Source organism: Papio anubis, chromosome 4, assembly GCF_008728515.1.
Source record: "Papio anubis isolate 15944 chromosome 4, Panubis1.0, whole genome shotgun sequence".
Classification (NCBI taxonomy): domain Eukaryota; kingdom Metazoa; phylum Chordata; class Mammalia; order Primates; family Cercopithecidae; genus Papio; species Papio anubis.
The window spans coordinates 16,259,378-16,276,439 of record NC_044979.1 but is presented as its reverse complement, the minus strand read 5'-3'; the positions used below and the strand labels follow the sequence as shown (position 1 = coordinate 16,276,439).

The following is a 17,062-nucleotide window of genomic DNA, read 5'->3' as shown; positions in this document are numbered from 1 at the left end:
CTAGAAAAAAAAAAAAGATATAGTGTGTGTGAATGTGTGTGTGCATGTGCGTGTGTGTGTGTGTACATGTACGTGTGTGCGTGTGAGTTCTTGTGGAGACTCACTCACATGGACATAATTTCTCTGGGTCGCATTACTGAGAGGTGCTGGGTCAGTGGTGGAGCTCATAGACACTTCTGCGTAGTGACAGGAAATGTCACAGCCAATTGAATCTGCCGAAGTTACAGCTGAAAGCGTTGTTTATTGCAAGATTTTGTAAGTTCAGAAATACATTTATAAAAATCTAAGAATTTTCCTTCTAAAATACACTATGTAAAATTTGCTAATAATTCATTTAAATACAAAATATGAAAACGTGGGTCTGATTAATCAAAAGGAACAACTGAATACAGTTTCCAAGCTAGGTCTATTTGATATCTTCACACTGTTTAAATCTGTGACCTCTATTTTTCAGGCTCCTCTCATCCTTCCTAGCATACTAATTGCAGTGCTGTAACATTGTTTATTTTGCAATCAAAATGTTGGTTAATGCATACTTTTGCCTCCACTAGCTAAAGGTGGACTTTAAGGTCAACTCTAGATTGACGCTTCTGGGGAAGTATAGAGAGGGGTGTGTGAGAGGGTAGGGATTGCAGGAGTGAGAACAGGGCATCTGTTCCTTCTTTGGACCATCTTGAGCTCATTAGGCCAAATGTGAATCCATGAGACTGTGGATTTTTGGCCACTTGGTGGCGCTGTGGCTCCACAGTGCTGTAAGAAACCCTGGGTAGGGCTGGAGGGTGGCCAGGAGAAGGCTGAAGGGGATGACTGGCTGCCTGATGGCATCAGGCACCCTTTGGGATTCCCTGAGTAGGGCCTGGACATGTGGAGTTAAGCACAGACCCCTCACTGCCAAGGAAGGGCAGGGGTGCTAGAGTCTTCAGTTTGCACCAAGGAGGGAGTGTCTCTGCCTCTGCATGGGGAGTGGAGGATGAAGGGGCTGGGATGGCAAGGACTGGGAATGAGTGTCAGGCCTGGGACAGGGAGGACAGAGGAAATGCAGGTGTGATGCAGGCATGTGGGAACTGTGTTCCACCGGCCCCACCTTTAGTTTCAGGGCTGTATAGGACAGGAAGATCTCCTGGAGTAGCAAATCCTGGGCCCTGCCAATGGTAGCAGCATGTAGGGGTGGCCTGCAGAGAGAGTAACTGGGAAAGGCCAGTTCCCCAAGGAACTTTCCTGCCCCATTCAGGAAGTAACTGTGAGGCACGTGCTTCCAGCCAGAGGTGCTCAGGCCCTGCCAAGCTTACAGAGTTTTCTTTCCCAGACATTCCCTGCTGCTTCTATATGTGATCTGCTTTAAAGCTCACTGAAATCACAAGTCTTTATTATTGTGCCTGTTTTTGTATCTGAGGGAAGGCAGCTGCCCCTGGTCTCATATTTAATAACTGGCTGTCGTGTGTTCTCCAACACCTCTCCACCCTCCCCTACTCTGTACATCTGTCCCCTCACCTGGCTTCCTTCTTTCGGGTCCCGTTAGCAGGAGGGGAAGGTCATGCCTCCTATGTGACCATTATAACCTCTTCTTTGACAAGTCCAAGAAACATATGACTTCCAGGCTAAGCATATCCATTCATCCTTCATGGCAGCAAAAAGAAAGATAAAATTTTCTACACTGTAGACTTTCTGTAACTAATGCAATCTACCTTGAGGAAAAGTAACATGAATAATTGTTATTCATTAGTTAGTTTATTTTATATCTTTTCTTCAATAAAGTTTTTGAGGCCCTTTCTTTGTATATTTTATGGCATAAGATAAAACATGACAAAAATTGTTTAATAAAAAATATTTCATTTTAGAGTATTAAGGCTTAAATTTATTTTGTTTTATTTTAGTTTTACTTATTCAAAGTACTTTACTTGGTTTCTGAATTATACAAATTTCCCTTTCTTTCTCTTTCTCTCTTTAGCTACCTCCCCCATTTTTTGCCAGCGTTTTAATTTAATGTAGTAGGAACATGGAACATGAGATCCTTATGTTAAATAGATTTTTAAGTGTATAACACAGTATTGTAATCTACAAGTGCAAGGTTGTACAGAAGCTCTCTAGATCTTACTCATCTTGCTGACTGAATTTTTATACCTGCTGACAGCAACTCCCCATTTTCTCCACTCCTGGCCCTTGGATATCACCACTTTTATCTTTGCTTTCATGAGTTTGGCTGTTAGGTAGCCTACTATAAGCAGAATCATGCAGTATTTGTCTTTCCGTGCCAGGCTTATTCACTTAGCACAGTGTCCTGCAGCTTTATCCATGCTATCACGAATGGCTGGATTTTCTTCTTTTTAATGCTTAATAATATGCCACTGTATGAATATACCATATTATGGTCTTTCACTGTTTCTACGAAACCGTCTGTCACATGAGTGGCATAGTCATCTGCAGAACCGAAAGCATGGATTACATTAATGCACATTCACACTTCAATTCTACTCCATGGGCAAGACTTAGAAAAAAATAATCATTCCACCATTTACTGTTATTTTACTATACACAAAATAGAAGTCCTTCTTTTGGGAAGTTTCAGTTATTTAGAAATTCAATTGTCAGAAGGAAACCCTACACATTGAGAAAAGACACAAATGCTTTTCTCATGGTACAGGTGAGACAATTGGCCCATTGGTTAAATAACTTGACCAAATTAAATAGCTGTTAGGATGTAGTACTGATACTCCATCCCTGCCCAGTCTAAGTTCAGTGTTTATAGCTCTATGCTATAAAATATTTCATAAAGCTGCCAACCTACAATAAATTGGAATGTTTTCCCCTACACCCCTTTTAGACCTGCTGACTCTAATAGCATCGTAGTCTGAGATCAGTTTACCCTGGAGACAGTGGTGTAGGGAAAGAGGTCTGAAGAGGCACCATGACTCCCAGCCGTGACTTCCACTCTAACACCAGCTCATCAAGATCTGAGGCCAGTTCTTAATGGGTTAAGTTTAGCTTTAACATTTTTTTTTAAATCTACAAAATGAGACTAACACTCTCCATCAGCAGAGATCTATATAACCTTTAATGGCATAAAGTATCTAGCATATAGTAGAAGCCTAGATATCTTGGTTTCCTTTGCTGGTCTCAGACAACCTCTTCCACTATGCCAATGTGCAAAGACAGATATGGACACATTCTGCAAAGAAATCTTAGGTTGAGGACTCAGAAGTCACAGAAATGGAAATATATATGCCTGATAATTCATTTGATAAAATTAACTAGAGGATGTAGCATACATATCTCCTCAGACATTCAAAAATCAACATTTTTGATATATAAATTATATGAAGTAAACACGACATCTTTTAAATGAACAGATCAGTGACTTTTGAGCAACATATATCGACGTATGCAACTCCACCTCTATGAAGATGTATCTGCCTCACCCCGAAAGTCTCTCACTCCCCTCTGCAATGCCTCTCTCTGTCCCAACGACCAATGATGTGACCTCTATCACTGGAGAGTCATTTTGTTCGCAAATATTTTTAATGCAAATGTCAAGCCTCATCTGATTAATCCCCTTGAATACACAGCTAAGTAATCAAGGCAGGGAGGAGTTCCTGGGAGGTTTTCAGGTTTTAGAAGGGGTTGAAGCCATGTGAGCTACCTGACCCATGGTAGGGACAATTCTATCTGAAGATGGATGTTGTGCCGAAATAACCTCAAAAGGTCTTTTCAGCTGGTAGAAGCTGATTCTATAAAATTTATTCATTTTCATTCATTTATTTTCTCATCAACTCTTTCAATCAAACAAATTTATGTCATGTTTTGACAAAAGTTAATCATTTTTAAGGAAATTATTTTGAGTTTCCATCAGACACACATGCAGCTGAGCTTCGTGTTCACACAGTGAGCATGCTGGGGTCAAGCAAACCAACATCACAGCGACTTCATTGACAGATGATGTCTTATTGGGAGAAGGGTTCTCTTTGACTTGACCCCAAGTGTCCAACCCGTAAAACCTGAGCCTTGAGCTAAAATCGATCTTCCTGTTCTGGCCCTGCCCTGGGCACCAGGCCACTGTGCTGTGTGTTTCTCTGTCTCCTGAACCAGAGTCCTGGACACAGATATGGAACCTATTCATGGGCTTGTTTGATTCCAGCTGTGACTTTCAGTACCAGGTGGTCCTTTGCTGTGACTTTAATTTCTGTTTTCTTTATTATTAAGTTCAGTAGAGGCTGAGTGACCCAGACCCTGGTTGTGCTCTTGTGCTGAAAGGAAACAAGCACATGGGGAGGTAAGCAGAATATGAAACAAAATAATGTATTTACAATCAGTGGCAAAACTTACTGGCAGGTCTTTGTCCAAACACTGTTGAGAATTTGAAGATCATGACAGCAGAGTTTAAAACTAAGTGCAGCAGAATATGAAACAAAATAATGTATTTACAACCAGTGGCAAAACTTACTGGCAGGTCTTTGTCCAAACACTGTTGAGAATTTGAAGATCATGACAGCAGAGTTTAAAACTAAGTGCAGGGTCCTTCCAAATGTGGGGCTGTGTACACCAAAGGTACAGTTTTGGAGCTCCTTTTTTAAAACAAAAACAAAAACCAAAAACACTCCATGTTCATGGCTGCAGGCCATGAGAGAATATTTTTCTTTTTACATTTTAATTTAATTTTTATTTTTCCATATGTTATTGGGGTACAGGTGGCATTTGGTTACATGAGTAAGTTCTTGAGTGATGATTTGCAAGATTTTGGTGTACCCACCACCCGAGCAGCATACACTACACCATATTGTGTCTTTTATCCCTCACCCCCTCCCGCTCTTTCCCCCGAAGTCCCCAAAGTCCATTGTGTCATTCTTATGCCTTTGTGTCCTCATAGTTTTGCTCCCAGATATCAGTGAGAACACACGATGTTTGGTTTTACATTTCTGAGTTACTTCACTGATAGTCTCCCATCTCATCCAGGTAGGTCACTCCAAATGCTGTTAATTCATTCCTTTTTATGGCTGCAGAGAATTTAATTTTATATATATATATATCTTTTTTATATTATATATATTTTATATTATATATATCACAGTTTCTTTATCCACTCGTTGATTGATGGGCATTTGGGCTGGTTCCTTTTTATTTATTACTAAATTAATGACAGGTACATTCTTCCTTACCTTAAAGTCTTGCCCTGTCCCCCCAAGTACCTTATACATCAGGACACCTTTGTGCCCATAGATCATGGGCAGTGCTGGGCAGCCACCATCGTCCACACAGAGAGGGCAGTCAGCAGTGTGAGGTGGCTCTATCTGCTGTGGTCTAACCCCAGGCACAGAAACAAGAGCCCTGGGTTGAGCTGAGGCTGCTCAGCTGGGTTTGTCAGGAGTCCCATCTGTCAGTGAATTGACAAGAAACAGAACAAAATGACTCCTCCAATGTTGATGAGCCTGCCCCTAGGATTTGGAAACTCGCTAACAGAGAAAAACCATATAGACAAAGGATTTTAAACAGGATTAAGGTCAATTAAGCAAATTAGAAAAGGATACTTGAAGGAGTATTTGGGACACAGGAGTCAAAAACACCAGGAAGACATGAGGAGGTGTTCTAAGATTCTAGACTATAGCAATACTTAGATAACCAATATCAGTGTATTAATGAGTTATTATTATGATTGTTATGATTTTGAGATGGAGTCTCACTCTGTCATCCAGGCTGGAGTGCAGTGGCACGATCTCAGCTCACTGCAACCACTGCCTCCCTGGTTCAAGTGATTCTGGTGTCTCAGACTCCTGAGTAGCTGTGAGTACAGGTGACGTCAGGATGCCTGGATAATTTCTGTATTTTAGTACGGATGGGATTTCGCCCTGTTGGTCTCCAACTCCTGACCTCAAGTGATCTGCTCTCTTCAGCCTCCCAAAGGGCTAGGATTACAGGCGTGGGCCACTGTGCACAGCCAAGTAATTATACCATCATGGGAATATAAAATATACTTTGAGTTACAAACTAATTACCAAAAGATCTAAAAAAAAAAATGGTACACTTGCACCAATTCAGACAAAGGCATTCTTCCCATCCAAACTCTTCACTGGTGAATTTTTCTTGAATTTGACCATCTGGGGAAGGGGCGTGGCCACTCCTGACAGGAAGGCTCTGGGGCCCAGGCAGGGAGTATGAAGTCTCAGAATGATGCCCTTGAAAGACCTGTTCCCCTTTCATCAATGCACAGACCCAGAAGACCCCTCCATCCTGCAGCCCGTGCCATGAGCATCAGGCTCCTGTGCTGTGTGGCCTTTTCTCTCCTGTGGCCAGGTGAGTCCTGGGCAGGGCCCCTTGCATGGATTTCAAGGCCCAGCGCCTTCCCACTGGGGCTGCAGCATCAGTTTTGTTCTTCTCTACAGGTCCAGTGAATGCTGGTGTCACTCAGACCCCAAAATTCCAAGTCCTGAAGACAGGACAGAACATGACACTGAAGTGTGCCCAGGATATGAACCATGACCGCATGTACTGGTATCGACAAGACCCAGGCATGGGACTGAGGCTGATTCATTACTCAGCTGGTGAAGGTAGCACTGAGAAAGGAGAAGTCTCCAATGGCTACAATGCCTCCAGATTAAACAAAAAGGATTTCCTGCTCAGGTTGGAGTCGGCTGCTCCCTCCCAGACATCTATGTACTTCTGTGCCAGCAGTGAAGCCACAGTGCTGCACGGCCGTCTCCTCTCTGCACATAAAGGCAGGGGAGGCTCTGCCCTCCTCCTCACCCCAGACTGAGCAATGCCCTTGGTCCTAGCACCAGAAACTTTGGAGCCTCAGTGGGCCTGGGCAATGCCAGTCTTGGTCTGTGCCAGGTGCCTCTGCAGTCGGTCTTGGCCCAGCCTGGACTGGACTGGTCCCAGCGCCTCAGATGTCTTCTTTGTCCCCCTCTGGTCTTTCCTCTGAGCTGTCCTTTCGGGCTGGGGGCCAGAGGTTTCCCAGCTCTGACTTTCCTAGTCATTCACCTGAGTCTGAGGCCTCGTAGGTGAAATAGGATTTGTATTTCAGATCCATCTAGACTCCCATCTCTACCTCGGTACCAGATGCTTTCCTCTCTATGATTTTCCTCATATTGAACCCTAAAGTCGTCTTAGTCACAGCCTGCATTTCCTATATTCACAGTCGCCCTCCAATACCTTGCTGGGTTTCTCCTCCCCGACCTCCCTGCCCTTCTCTACTCTTGCCATGTTGAGAGACTCCAAAGTCCACTTCCTGTGCCCTGGGCTGGAGACTTCCTTTCTGTAGTGGTGAACACCTACCTGTGCTTCAAATCTCAGCATGATCAGCCCTGGTGATAATCACCACTATGCTTCCCTCGGCTCCCAGCTGAGGTCAGTTTCCCTTTAATAATCTCTCATGCTATCATGTGTCTGTTAGTCAGTAGAATTTAGCAGAATCGGAATCTTCCAGATACTTTAAACCCCATGAAGGCCAAGGCTATGTCTGCTTTATATCCCAACGGCAGTGCCTGGCACAGGGGGAGACCCATTTCAAAGAGAATGGATGAGTCAATGACGCAGAATGATGGGTGGATGGATGAACCAATAACAGGAGCATCCTAGATCCATTTTACCCTGGCAGAGATCTGGCATTAACTACAAGAAATCTTACCCCTTTGATTGCTGGGCTTGGGTAAGTCCCTGAAACATATATATATTATATCTATTTCATATATATTATATCTATTTCATACATATTATATCTATTTCATATATATTATATCTATTTCATATATATATATCTCACAGTTTCTTTATCCACTCATTGATTGATGGGTATTTGAGTTGGTTCCTTTGTATTTATTACTAAATTAATGGCAGCAATACATCCAGAACATTCTTCCTTACCCTAAAGTCAGCCTTGTCTCTCCAAGTCGCTTACACATCAAGACACCTTTGTGCCTGTAGATCATGGGCAGCTGCCATCATCCACACAGAGAGGGCAGTCAGCATCGTGAGGTGGTTCTGCCTGCTGCGGTCTAACCCCAGGCACAGAAACAACAGCCCTGGGAGGAGCTGAAGGTGCTCAGCTGGTTTTGTGAGAAGGCCCATCTGTCAGTGAATTGACAAGAAACAGAACAAAGTGACAACCCCAATGTTGATGAGCCTGCCCCTGGGATTTGGAAAGCTAATAACAGAGAAAATCAATATAGACAAAGGATTTTGAATAGGATTATGGTCAATTAAGCAGATTAGAAAAGGATACTTGAAGGAGTATTTGGGACATAGGAGTCAAAAACACCAGGAAGACATGAGGAGTTTTTCTAAGATTCTAGGCTATAGTAATGCTTAGATAACCATTATCAGTGTATTAATGAGTAATTATTATTATTATTATTCTGAGATGGAGTCTCACTCTATCACCCAGGCTGGAGTGCTGTGACATGATCTCGGCTCACTGCAATCTCTGTCTCCCTGGTTCAAGCAATTCTGGTGCCTCCGACTCCCGAGTAGCTGTGACTACAGGTGCACGTCAGGATGCCTGGATAATTTCTGTATTTTTAGTACAGATGGGATTTCACCATGTTGGTCAGGCTGGTGTCCAACTCCTGGCCTCAAGTGATCTGCTCTCTTCAGCCTCCCAAAGGGCTAGGATTACAGGCATGGGTCAGCGTGCACAGCCAAGTAATTACATCATCATGGGAATAAAAAATATACATTGAGTTACAAACTAATTACCAAAAGATCTTAAAAAAAATGGTAGACTTGCATCAATTCAGACAAAGGCATTCTTCCCATCCAGACTCTTCACTGGTGAATTTATCTTGAATTTGACCATCTGGGGAAGGGGCGTGGCCTCTCCTGACAGGAAGGCTCTGGGGCCCAGGGAGGGAGAATGAGGTCTCAGAATGACGCCCTGAAAGACCTGCTCCCCTTTCACCAATGCACAGACCCAGAAGACCCCTCTATCCTGTAGCACCTGCCATGAGCATCAAGCTCCTATGCTGTGTGGCCTTTTCTCTCCTGTGGCCAGGTGGGTCCTGGGCAGGGCCCCTTGCATAGATTTCAAGGCCCAGCGCCTTCCCACTGGGGCTGCAGCATCAGTTTTGTTCTCTGCAGGTCCAGTGAATGCTGGTGTCACTCAGACCCCAAAATTCCAGATCCTGAAGACAGGACAGAACATGACACTGAAGTGTGCCCAGGATATGAACCATAACTACATGTACTGGTATCGACAAGACCCAGGCATGGGACTGAGGCTGATTCATTACTCAGCTGGTGAAGGTAGCACTGAGAAAGGAGAAGTCCCTGATGGCTACAATGCCTCCAGATTAAACCCACAGAATTTCCTGCTCAGGCTGGAGTCGGCTGCTCTCTCCCAGACATCTATGTACTTCTGTGCCAGCAGTGAAGCCACAGTGCTGCACGGCCATCTCCTCTCTGCACATAAAGGCAGGAGAGGCTCTGCCCTCCTCCTCACCCCAGACTCAGCTATGCCCTTGGTCCTAGCACCAGAAACTTTGGATCCCCACTGTGCCTGGCCAGTGGGAGCCTTGGTCTGTGCCAGGTGCCTCTGCAGTCGGTCTCACCCAGGCCAGGACTGGTCTCAGGGCCTCAGATGTCTTCTTTGTCCCCCTCTAGTCTTTCCTCTGAGCTGTCCTTTTGGGCTGGGGCCAGAGGTCTCCCAGCTCTGACTTTCCTAGTCATTCCTGAGTCTGAGGCCTCGTAGGTGAAATAGGATTTGTATTTCAGATCCATCTAGACTCCCATCTCCTCATTTTAGATGGCACCCTCCCTCCCATGATTTTTCCTCATGTTGGAGACCTCAAAAGTCATCTTGCAGCACAGCACCGTTCCTATATTCACAGTGACACTCAGTACCTTGCTGGGTTTCTCCTCCCGACCTGCCCTTCTATGCCTTGGTGGGGGCTCCCAAAAGTCACTTTCATGCCCTGGAAGCTTCCCTTTCTGTAGTGGTCAACACCTACCTGTGCTTCAGATCTCAGCATGATCAGCCCTGGTGATAATCACCACTATGCTTCCCTCAGCTTCCAGCTGAGGTCAGTTTCCCTTTAATAATCTCATGCTTCATCATGCATTGTATGTATTTAATTAGTAAATTTGCTTCAATCGGAATCTTCAGATACTTTAAACCCCATGGTAGGCTATGTGCTTTATATCAACAACGAGGTGCCTGGCACGGGAGAGCCCATTCAAAAGAGAATGGATGAGTCAATGACCTTGATGAATGATGGAGTGGATGGATCTACGAATAACAGGAGCACCCTAGATCCATTTTACCCTGGCAGAGATCTGGTATTAACTACAAGAAATCTTACCCCTTTGATTGCTGGGCTAGGGTAGGTCCCTGAAATTAATGGGGAGTCGCTATCATGGGTAAGATTCCTCCTGTGTCTGCAGCACCAGACCTCCTCCAGGTCTCTATGCTCTCCTTCGGACTCTTTCCCCACAACAACTCTAGACAGATTGGAGATCCATTTCCAGAAACCCATGTACACAGGTTTGTGATTTTGGAACCACTTCTGGTACCAAAAACTCCATTAGGTTTACATCAATAAAACAGAGCCACTAAGAGTACTATGGAGAGGAGGATGTATGACAGGAGTTAGACCTTATATAAATGTAGGGGGAGCTGAGGAAGAGAAGGTCTGGAGGGGAGATCTAGCCAGCAGATTTAATTCATGATTAATGTGACCTCTTATTCTACTCAAAAGAGAGCATATGATTTCAAATAAAAAAATATTCATTTTCCTTTGTAAAAGTTGGACCTAAATAGTGAGCTACTTTTGTCCCGTAATTGTCTTAAGTTGGCTAATGGTGGAACAAATCCTTGATGCTAGGACTTTGGTTTCCTTGGAAGAACAGGAAAAACAAAAACAAACAACCACAACAACAACAACAAAAACAAAACCTCATACATATACAGCCTTACAGGCTCTGTTTTTTGGAGGAAGCATAATAAAAAAGAAACAGAAAATCAGAATTCTCTTCTGGAACCTACATTGGGGCTGTCCTCAGAGCAGGCTGTGATGTGAGGAATCTAATCTACGGGGGTATTTCACAGCTCAGAGTGCAGCAGACAGTTCCTGACCCCATGCATTTGGGGGTGAGACCGGAGACAGTTGAAAAGCTATGGAGTCTTGACGTTCTGCACTCTCAACCCTGGCCTCTCCCTGAATTTCACAGATTAACATCAGACCAATTCACTCCCACTATTAAAAATATTAAAACAAAAACCGAGGAGGAACAGTGAGCAGAAGCAATAAACTATTAAAATGAACATCTTGAAGATTTAAAATTCTGCCATCATAAGATGTGAATGTTTGAAGAGCTACATTTAAATGAATACAAGAAGAAACTGAAATGAGGACACAAAAAAAGAGGCTGCCCCAAACCATCAAAAAACATTAAAGAAATAATCAAATAGAATGTCTAGAAATCATTATGATTACTCCAGAAAACCAAATGGAAGCTAAACAGCAGATTCAATGCTTCTAAAGAGATTAGTAGCAGTATCAAAGATGGATCTCAAGAAATCACCTAGAATGAAGCACAGAAAATTAAATGTAAAATATAAAAAAGTGAAGGAACAAGGAAAAAATGAAGTTTCTAGAATATCAGAAAGTATATAATGTTTTATTGAAATTTTTATTTTTTTCTTATATATAATTGAAGTTTCAGAAAGAGAAAATAGGGCAAATGGCCTGAGATGACTGTGTATATGATGTTAGCTGAGACTGTTCCTGAGATGTTTGAGACCGAAATCCTTGTTCAAGAATTCAGATGAATTGCAAGACGAATAGGTAGGTCCCAGTGAAATTGCAGACCACAAATGACAAAGAGAAGATTTTAACAGCAGTCAAAAGGGAGAGATAAATATCTTTCAGTGGAATAGAATGAGAGAAATAGTTAAAGTCAAGAAAGAGAATTAAAACTAACCGTTAAATCAGAATTGTAGTCCTCAGTTATTGAAGATTCAGATTGATTTTAAAAAAATCTATAAGACAGGAAAAGAAAATATGGAACACTAAAAAAATTCTGTGAGTTTGCCCCCAAGGTATCTTTTCGGAATTATCGTTAACGAGGGTGGGAAATGATCCCAGAAGAAAGGCATGAGGGCAGTTTGTGAGGAAACCCATGTGATGGGACAGTCCCGTTGGGCACGTGTGACTGGGGGAATGGAGGAGGCTGCTGCATGAATGGGGATGGCAGAGGGGACCCCGACTTGCAGGAAAGACAATGAGCTCACCCTTTGGTGCCTGGTGTTGGGGTTGCTGTTGGCACATCCTACAGAACATGCCCAGCAGACAGAGGAGGGGCTGTGGGATGAGAAGGTGAACTCGGAGACGCAACATGAAGCCTCTCGGTCCAGACAGTACAGGAGCCCAAAGCGATGTCCCATGCAAATAACGTTGTTTACAAGGAGCGTATAAATATTTAAAGTAATCATCCAAGTGTGTTCTAATATAAATCCTGTGTTCCTGAGGTCATGCAGATTGGGAGAGGAAGTGATGTCACGGTGGGAACTTCCGTGTAGGGACAGGGACGTCCCTCCTCCTCTGCTCCTGCTCACAATGACCCTGATCTGGTAAAGCTCCCATCCTGCCCTGACTCTGCCATGGGCACCAGGCTCCTCTGCTGGGCAACCCTGTGCCTCCTGGGGGCAGGTGAGTCCTCAGACACCAACCAGCCTCATTGTGTGTGTGGGTGTGTGTGTGTGTGCCGGGGGGTGTTTGTATGTGTGTGTGTGGAGGGGTGGGATTCGTGTGATGACTAAAATTGTTTCCCTTGTTCTGTTCCTAACTTGTGCCTCCACAGATCACACAGGTGCTGGAGTTTCCCAGTCCCCCAGGAACAAGGTCACAGAGGAGGGAAAGGATGTAGTGCTCAGGTGTGATCCAATTTCAGGTCATACCGCCCTTTATTGGTACCGACAGAGCCTGGGGAAGGGCCTGGAGTTTTTAATTTACTTCCAAGGCAACGATGCACCAGACAAATCAGGGCTGCCCAGTGGTCGGTTCTCTGCAGAGAGGACTGAGGGATCCGTCTCCACTCTGAAGATCCAGCGCACAGAGCAGGGGGACTCGGCCGTGTATCTCTGTGCCAGCAGCTTAGCCACAGCGTGGCACGGTCGCCTCCTTCCTGTTCACAAACCTCATCCTTCTCTCTCCTTGCAGCATCTAGAGACCCTTAACAGAGGCCTCTCTTTGCTCCCCGCTCCCCGCTCCCCGTGGGAAACAAGTAGATTTGGACCTCAGCTGTCCTTTGGGTAGAAAGAGACCACAGATTCACCCCTAAGACACAGTAACTGTAAATGTGGGTGGTGGAAGCAATCGTGGCCCACTGGACTCTAGGAGTCTTCAGAGCCAGCTCACCGCTCTAAGGCAAGCACTGGGTGTCTTAGCCTTGGCCTTCAGGGCTGGGACATGCAGTTTTCTTTGGGGCCTGGGAGGTTGCTGCCCACATACAGAAGCTTTGGGCATGGGCAAGGAACAGGCCTGTTCCCCTGCATGCGTCTGGGCATCAGGCATCTGCAAGGTCTGAAGCTTCATCCACAGGAACATTCTTTCTTCTGAAGCCTCTTCTATCCCTGTCACATTGGAAGTTTTCTGCAGTACCAGAGCAAAACAATCTTCATGTTTGACTTAAACATCCTTGTGGCTTTTGTGACAATTACTTGATGAATACAGCCATGATAACAATAAGACTTCGTTTCTTCTGCCTAGTGTAGCAATGCGTGTTCTTTATTTTGTGTTCATTTACCACTGCTCCTGTCTTGGGAGACTGAACATCCACTACTGCTCCAGTGTCAGCTTGGTTCCCTAGGAAATTGGGTTTCTAGAACCTGAATACTAACAAATAAGAATTGTACATATGTATACCATGTAACCTGCATTTAAAAATGTGTGTACATGAGCCTGTAATCCCAGCACTTTGGGAGGCCCAGGCAGGCAGATCACGAGGTTAGGAGATTGAGACCATCCTGGCTAACACGGTGAAACCCTGTCTCTACTAAAAATACAAAAAATTAGCCAGGTGTGGAGGCGGGCACCTGTAGTCCCAGCTACTTGGGAGGCTGAGGCAGGAGAATGGCGTGAACCCAGGAGGAGGAGCTTGCAGCGAGCTGAGATGGCGCCACTGCGCTCCAGCCTGGGCGACAGAGCAAGACTCTGTCTCAAAAAAATAAAAAATAAAAAAGTATGTACATGGTGCAGCAACTAAATCTAGCTAATTAACATATGCAGTACCTCAATCCTTATCCTTTCCTGTGGTGAGAATACTTGAAATGTACTCTGTTAGCAATATTCCAGAATGCAATCCACTGTTACTAACTATAGTCACCGTGGTGTACAATAGATCTTTTGAACTTCCTCCTCCTATTTGAGTGAAATTTTGTATCCTTTAACCAACATCTCCCCAGCACCCCATCTCCACCCCAGCCTCTGATGATTGTTGCTCTAGTCTTTTGATTTGAAATAATTTCCCTGAGGTCTTTAACTCAAGAAGATGGAGTTTTAAAAATAATAATGCTTATATTACTTTTGTTTTGTTTGTTATTTTACATATTGCAATATAGTTTTTGTTGCAAATATAAATAAGCATATTGTAATAAAAATTCTTCACCTCTCTTTGAGTGAAGCTACAGTTCACATATATGAAATTTCAAGATGTGGTTAGGGCTGACATGATTATGGATCATGGGTATCTGGGAGTCCTCAGAGACAGCCCCATACACAAAGGTTAAGATAGAATACCCCAGACCCAGCCAGGACAGAGGTGCCCTGAGTCCTGCAGAGCTGGTTAGGGAATTATAGATCCTTAAATTCACTTATCAGGAATTGTGGTGGCTCAGATACCAAATTTCTTTCTCTAGCAAATGATAATGGTTGGCAGGGATTGTTCTGAACCCATTGTAATTGTTTCATCAACAGATCATTCCTTTTTTTAGTTGCCCTGTGTGTCCTGGGAGTGCATAAGTCCCAGGCACAGATGGGAATTCCCTGACCTTAGGATGCTATTCCAAGGACTTCCTTGCTGGACCCTGTCTCCAACTTTTCCCACCTTCATCCGCATGACCCCTAAGACAAATGGTCCTAATAGTGGACCAGCTCTGAAACTTAAGCTTGAACAGAATACTAACCACAACTGTAAACACTGATGCTGAAAGAAGTGGTAAAAAAGGTGGGCAGGGTTTCCCACCTGCACTGAGAGTGAACATACAAGGATAGCAAAGGGAAGGTTGTATTAATAAGCAAACAAGAAGCAATAAAGGCCCTGCTCTAAATGAATGTAACTAATCTCTTCGAGCTAAAAAAGGAGCACGTCAATAAAAGTATTTCAAATCAAAGTCTAGAAGCTTCCAAATCAACCAGCACAACCCTGAGAGCTCTGCACTCTGAACAACTAACTTCGGAGAACTCTTCAATCCTTTCTGGGCTCAAACTTTCCTTTGTCCACCCGAAGACCCAGGGTCACACTATCATCCTATTATGAAAACAATGGGCTTCGATATTGTTGCTGATGCCTCATTTCTAGAAGTTGAGTATTAAGCACTGAAGAGCTTTGAAAGTTGTGCTTCGGAGTCCAGTGATGTGCTGGAGCCAGCTTTTCTGACCCGTGAGAGACAAATAGGCACACTCTTCCCTTCAGTGAAGCCATGTTGATAGTTTGAAATCCACCATAGTGCCTTTGTTGATACAACAGAAATCGGTAAGTGCTACTAGGCACGTGCCCACCTCCACAGACACTCAGTTTTCCAGCACATCACTGGAATGTTTTCTGAGAAAATGATGTTCCTCATGTCATGTCTTGCGGGGCCAAAAGGACACCGAATTCACCTCTTCTCTGTTCTTGCTTTTAGAAACCATGATCGAAGGTGACCTCAGCTGACACTATTTCTATTCAATCTCCAAATTCCCTTACTTTGTAGGTCCGTGTCTCCTGTAAGCACACCAGTGCAGAACATGACAACTATTTTGAGTGTAGCTAAAGGATACAGTGAACCAGTTTATTATTTTCACATTATCCTTCCTTGCATGGAATATGTAGATGCTGCAGTCATTGGGAACAGGGATGGGGCAAGCAGCAGCTCTGGGCTGTGAACCACTTTACAGCCAGAAAATTCTTCAGTGGCACAGACACACCCTGGGGCATGGACTAATTTGCTTTGGAAACTAAGCAGCTCCACACCAGTCACCAATGACCTTGGATCTGTTTTCAGCTGAGAGGTCAGAAAGATCACACTCACCCTAAATGTCTTCCTCTCCAATACATAGTACAGCCCCCGTCCATCTCAGTCCCTGGAGGTCATCCAGAGCTCCCAGAGAATCTCTGCTCTGGGGCAGAATCACCAAGTCTCCTCCTCGCCAGCTCTCTACAGGCTCCAGCAAGGCTTTTCTGCCAGGTGCAGGGCATGAGTGTGGCTCTGCTGTCTGTCAGGTAGAGGGAGGCCATATGGTGATGTTTGTATAAGAAGGATTGGGTTTCTGAGGCTCCTCTCAAATACTTGATATAATTTTATTTGCTTTTTGTTTCACTCTACAATGTCACCATTTAGGAGAACAATTATTTTGGTTGCATTATTTATGGCACTGTGAAAGATTTTTGTGTTTAAATTCACTTAAGAAATCATTCCAATTATGCATCTTTTCTGTTCAGATATAATCTGAGGCAGTGAAAGAAACAGCAATGATTTTGAAAACAGTCACTTACATGCTCTATGATAAAGGCCTTGTTCAAGGTTCATGACTCACACCTAACTTTCAATCTACTGGAAATGAAAAGGCACAGACTTGGGGGCCTGTGATCAAGTCACGAGAGAGGACTATGCCAGTTACTGTGGGACTTCAGGGCACGAAGAGATTACCTCCCCTTTAGACTCTGCTCAACGATGAAAGAATAAAAGTTGGTCCATGAGAACCTGAGGAGAGAAATTCTGGGAGCTTTTCACTGGGATGGAGCAAGGGCTGTAGAGCAAGTCACTGAAAAGGGAAATGGTCCCTCTGGTCTGTCACAGAAGACGGTGGATAGAAAGGTCATATAATCCCCAGTTCCCTGGCTGATTTGCTTCCGTATGATACTATTTTGCAGCAGCGTA

General features: G+C 44.1%; 3 gene segments (V, D, J or C); all 3 read left to right on the top strand.

The window, feature by feature from the left end:
• The first annotated feature begins 5,901 nt into the window (after positions 1–5,901).
• On the top strand, positions 5,902–6,770 carry LOC110742725. The segment is given in 2 exon segments: positions 5,902–6,282; positions 6,372–6,770. Coding segments are annotated over 2 exon segments (510 nt in total).
• Positions 6,771–7,524: 754 nt separating this feature from the next.
• Positions 7,525–9,702, top strand: LOC116274656. The segment is given in 3 exon segments: positions 7,525–7,636; positions 8,747–8,977; positions 9,064–9,702. Coding segments are annotated over 2 exon segments (666 nt in total).
• A 493-nt stretch (positions 9,703–10,195) lies between these two features.
• On the top strand, positions 10,196–13,957 carry LOC101012585. The segment is given in 2 exon segments: positions 10,196–12,632; positions 12,784–13,957. Coding segments are annotated over 2 exon segments (504 nt in total).
• Positions 13,958–17,062: the final 3,105 nt, after the last annotated feature.